The 5,955-nt window shown below is 30.2% G+C and overlaps 1 protein-coding gene across 1 annotated transcript; it reads left to right on the top strand.

Annotated features, from left to right (window-relative positions):
* Positions 1–255: 255 nt before the first annotated feature.
* LOC119829024 lies at positions 256–5,548 on the top strand. The gene is made up of 5 exons (XM_038351379.1): positions 256–439; positions 763–988; positions 3,813–3,943; positions 4,840–4,995; positions 5,199–5,548. Exons 1-5 carry the CDS (start codon positions 370–372, stop codon positions 5,378–5,380), a joined length of 765 nt encoding a protein of 254 aa, XP_038207307.1. The 5' UTR covers positions 256–369; the 3' UTR covers positions 5,381–5,548.
* Positions 5,549–5,955: the final 407 nt, after the last annotated feature.

The raw sequence follows: 5,955 nt of genomic DNA, 5'->3' as shown, positions 1-5,955 counted from the left end.
CTTTTGTTCGAGTACACAAATGAATCAAGAATATGTACATATCTGACTATTCAACGAATGACAATAAAAAACGCTTTTTGATTATATCTTGTCTTAGTTGAAATAATGTTCTAAGAGTGATATTGCATTTACGCCTATAACAAACAAAAATTTGCATAACAATTTAAAAATTATTGTTGCATCTTAGAGAATCTGAAGAGTCCTTGAGCAGTTCATTAATTACAAGTAAATGTTGCTTAACTATAGACTTTGAGGCGAAGGAAATAAGGCCATTCGCACATGACACGTCGGCTTAGACGCTACCATCGCCAGTTATTTTGTGTACGCGATTAATTTATTTTTATTAGAAAATTAATTTAAGGAAAGAACATGGAAATTTGGTTTGTTTTTATGTGCTTGTGTGCGTGCTTTCAGGGTTCATTGCAGCTTGTCCCATTGCGTAAGTATTAGAAAGGTCGATAAGTATCACAAATTTTAATGAAGTTAGATATATAGCTATAAATTAAATTAGAGTAATTGATAATTAGACCAGCATATATCGTTCTTAATCAATAGAAATTTGGTACGATATCCTAGTAATGATATTACATACAGATTTATTCTCAAACGATTTTTTATTATTATTGTAGTTATAGTAACTTAAAGAGATATTATTTTTATAATATATTCATCATTCATTACATAGTAAGCTATTTCCACCCTAATATTAACTTCAGACCCAAAACAAAATACCATAACTAATTAAAATAAATTTTACCTCAGCGGACTTTATCCACCCCTGTGCGGAGCTTACAGACGAATGTTTCACCAAAGCTACGTTAGATGCCATCCCCGGAGTAGTTAAAGGCATCCCGGAAGCGGGTATTCCAACCCTGGATCCGCTATACCTGGACAAAAACATCACTATGGACTTACCGGGGAACGTCAAAATGACTTTCCATAATGGAAAACTCATAGGTCTTAGCACGTGTATCCCAGATAAAGTGTCGTAAGTACGAAAATTTTGTTATTTACTATCTGTTTATAACTACTTAGTTTTCAGGCCGTGGCTTCGCAAGCGAATGTACAGGAAGTCTATGTCACTCTCTAGCTATCTCTTAACTATATCCAATCACAAAAATCAAATCTTCATTCTCAAAAACTTTATTTATAATATTGTAGTAATGACATTTATAAAATTAGCAATTACACAGTTAAATAAATAACTTTTATCTAGTTAGTCTGATCTAATAAGACGAATTAGCTTGTTAATTAAGGCTTAATGAAATTGAGAAAAATCAATAAAATAAATTTTGATTACATACAAAAATATCATAACATTTGAATTGATCTATTTAATCAAAATAATAGTAATTATTGACACTTCCAGCTGTTGTTTCTTGAGAAATTATTGAGTAAAATAAAAAACTCATCAGATTGATCTGATGAGTTTTTTATTTTACTCAATAATTAAATAGTCAATGCCTTATTGAACTTAAAAATTGATACTATATGACTTAGTGAATTTAAAAATCGATATTATATGCCGCTGCACATGCAATATTTATGTACATATTTTATAGTATAACGTACAATAAATACTGCATAATTATATTAACAAAAAAACTAAACCGCTTTCATATTGTCAGAACTAGAGCCAATTTAAAGGGGTCGACATGGGAGAAACCAGATTTTAAAGAAACGTAAAATTCAGTTCACCAAGTAAAAAGTTATGAGCACAAAAAATAGAAAATACATGAACACAACAGAAACTGAGAGACTAGAACAGGGTGATTGGTTATCAGCTATTTATTATGGTCTTTAGTTGGCTCTAGAACTTTCTTGGGTACTTATATAATTGTTGTCATATGTTTTTTTATATAAAACTTATAATAATAGGTGAGTAAAAGTATATAGCCATCTATGCTTACAGTGTAAAGAGATACTTTAGTGAAGTAGGTTTATGAGTTTAGAGTTTGTTTGTAGAAAGTAATCTCTGGAGGTACTGTACCGATTTTAAACATTTTTCACCAATAGAAAGCTATCGCATTCCATAATGATATGAGCTATTGAGAGCATAGAACGTTTCCATATTCATATTTAGGTTAATACGTTCCTAGTGCAACGCGATTTGCAATGGCTTACGTCCCGAAACAAAATAATCTTTCAAATAAAGAGTTTCATCCAACTACATTCTCAATTAGTATTCCTAATTTAAATGTCACTAAAAATAATCTAATAAGTAATAATGGTGTCAAAATATAGACATACACAACGCACCACTTACATAACAGTGTTGCCACAAACCAGTTCGAATATTGAGGCCTGTACTGAGCGATTAGTAAACATTTAAAACATTTTATTATAATTTGTTAATTCCAACGCATCGGTTTTATAGTTTGTTAACAGGTGACACTTATTTATTAAGAACGTAATAAGCAAATACTATGAAATGTACGAATGTGTTTTGTGTAATTTAAAATGTTTTCGCGATTTCGACGATTCTTAATGTGGGAGTATGTTTCGCCACGAATTGGGCCAGCTCGCACCTGGGAAGGTTCCACACCTCCACGGAAGATTGGCGTGAAATAATCTCATACGAATGCTGCTATGTGTCGCTTTTCCCAGTCTATTCCTTTAATACCAGTGTCGATCCTTATCCTAAAAAGCGGGCGACTTATTTGCATCTAACTCAAAAACCTGGGGCAAAACTCTACCTGTGCACATGGTCATGGGCATGTGGTAATCGCTTACAATCAGTCGAACCAATTCGGTCACTCGCTCGAACATAAAAAAATAAATTTGTAATGTAACGATGTTTCTAAATGAGTTCACAAAATGATGCGTAACCTCATTGGACATTAAAATTATTCATAAAGCAGATAAGCTACTTTACAAGTGAAATGTGTGGAATCTCACTTTTAATTTATTTTCTCTTTTAATGTCTTCTTATCTTTACTTAATATTATAAAGCTGAAGATTTTGTTTTGTTTGTTTGAACGCACTAATCTCAGGAACTACTGATCCGATTTGAAAAACTCTTCTGTGTTGGATAGTCAATTTATTGATGAAGGCTAGGTATGTACCACGAGCGAAATCAGGGAGGGCCGTTAGTTGAATAACTGGATTAATTCAAAAATTACTATTAGTGTTACGCAGGTAGGTAGTATGATAATTGTTATAATGTAAACATTATTGCCATTAAATCGGTTAAATATCTAGCCAATTAGAAAACCTATCCGCATTATTATCAAAATTGGGTTAAGGGTAGCCTTAATAGAGTATTACATAAGACTTCAAATTATCTACGTAGCTTGTTAAATACTTTACTGAATTTTACCGATAACTGAAACGACGCGAAAATAATGTAATTTATCTTTTGCTAGTCATTTTTATCATTGTCTTATTAAAAGTATAATAAACAATATATATATATATATATATATATTATAGACTGATATTAAGTTAAATAAAATATGAATTTTCTATTATGAAACTGATTTGCGATTTCATCAAAATCTGTATAGTTATCTTGGAATTTTTTATTGATCTATTTTTAATTTTTATATTCTGCTTTCTTTGTGTTATTGATCAACACATTAGTCGTAGAACCAAGGGAGTCTGAGTTCGATTTCGTGTAGAAATTTTCGGTGGGTAGAAGAAAAAAACTTCCTCGGTCGGGCACAGAGCACTAATCATTTTTGTATCCATAAAAATCAATTAAGTATGATTATATAGTAGGAAAGAGTTACAAACGCGAAACTCATAACACGCAAAATATATGTAATTTAGTTTTAGATATAGTGTATTTAGTGTTATATATATTTTCCCAGATCCCGTCGCGAAAAGCGAACTTTCGTATTTGACATGCACTGCAATTTCACAATCCGGGGACAATACAGTATCATTGGGAGAATCTTGCTATTCAACCTCAACACTGACGGGAACGCTAAAATCAAAATCTGTGAGTTATAAGTAAATGATACATGTTACAAAACATAAATTACCTTTAAATTTACATATGAGAAAGTTAAATATCAGGTAGGAGTAATAATTATTTAAAAGATTTCGAGCACAAGGACATACTTTTACATTGAACATTTGATTTTAATTATATGTTCCATGTATCGGAATGTAATGTAATTTCGATAAAGTACAATCATTCGCAAATGTTAATATTAGATATAGCCATGGATATTTTTTATGCCAATATAAGTTTCACTTTTTGATGTTCTTTGAGACTATCGCTTATACAAATATTTAAACGAAGATTTTTTTATATCTTTATATCAATAAGCTTAGAAACAAATGGTCTGTTTTGAAAAGTTATTTCACCTTTAACAACGTAGTTAATTAAAGGGTAAATGGAAATACTTCTATGGTAGTTGTGGGGGTTTTATATACTATAAGAATAATATATTATAACCACAATACACTAATGAGTATTATATATCTCAAACATGTTTGCTTCGGGTCATTATTAGCAAAAACCAAACAGTATTCAAATAAATCAATATTACCATATTTGACGATAGTAAAAACATTGAAGCTTATGTGACTTGTCCTTGACTTAGCGTAAATGAATACTGAATATATAATTTTGTTTCTGTAGTATTTAGGCTTCATAATAACAAACTATTCAACGTCCTAAAAAAAATTAAAGCAAAATTTATGCATTGAATAGAATCAAGCATAGTATTGACTGATTAAAAAATTTATGGTAAATTAAACAATTCCTTCCTAAGGGAATTATATCTATGTGAATATGGCAAAATGTTGTATCGTTCTGTTAGTTTTATTTATTATCAAATTATGAAAAATCACTAAAATTAATAACTTGAACCTAAAATAAAATTTCAGGGAACCAACGCATACGTCTGGAAGTATTCGAGAAGGTAGTGAAAGACGATAAAGGAGAGGGTCATTATAAGATAAACTCATACAAGTACAAAGCCGACTATGGAAGCGATTTGAAATTGAATCTTACCAATCTCTTTAGAGGCAGCCCTGAAATCAGTAAGTTTAATTTATTATATTATTTCCAAGCATTTATATATTCTATATCGTTTATAAGAATCGATTTTTTAAATAAATCTTGTTTCTAAATTTAAATTGAAATTAATTTGTTTGAAATTTATTTTTCATTTAAATATAAAAAATACATTATGTGCTGCCAGCAATAAATGTTTTTCAAATTGTTCTTTTTTTTCTTTATCTAGGTGCCAACATTCTCGAGGTTCTAAATTCGAATTCCCAACTAGTAGCCCAAGAGTTTGGCGGACCGATTCTAGACTACGCCATAGACTACGCCATGAATGTCACACAACGATTCTTCAGCACATACACATACGACCAACTTACACATGTCCCGCTCACAGATGAATTCTTCGAAAAAAGTTAATTTTAATTTAGAATACGATAGATTTAAGAGCATTATCGTAGTAGCCATGGATAAGAGTAGGATTTTTTGTTATTCTTAATTTAAATTTAGGTGAAGCGTTTCCGTACTTTATGGTGGAATTTTATAATATGTCATACAGTTATAACATGCATACTATATACTGTGACATAAAAAAGGCGTTCTTTATTTTTTTATAATAAGTAAATGAATATTTATTAGTCTTCTACAACAAACATTGATTTATCAATAGCAACGATTCACAATATTACAAACATTCTCAACGCATCTTTATATAACCTAAAAAGTCAACACACTTATGCCACACATTGCTTTGAAAGTGGAAGTTACAAAATAGGCTACAATCGTTTTGTAATATTGTTGTGATATATTCGGTCAATAAATATTGTTATTATTTATTCTATTACATAGGTACAAGAAACCTTAAAATTATAACGATTGCGTATGTATATATTTGCAAGATCATAGTGCCACTTGTTACTTGGTACATTATTTGTGACGCTAATACTTTAAGAAAATAAAATTTTGTAAATTTATGGTTTTCAAATGTACTATGA

The sequence above is a fragment of the Zerene cesonia genome, chromosome 9 (assembly GCF_012273895.1).
Source record: "Zerene cesonia ecotype Mississippi chromosome 9, Zerene_cesonia_1.1, whole genome shotgun sequence".
Classification (NCBI taxonomy): domain Eukaryota; kingdom Metazoa; phylum Arthropoda; class Insecta; order Lepidoptera; family Pieridae; genus Zerene; species Zerene cesonia.
This window is presented reverse-complemented; position numbering and strand designations above follow the sequence as displayed.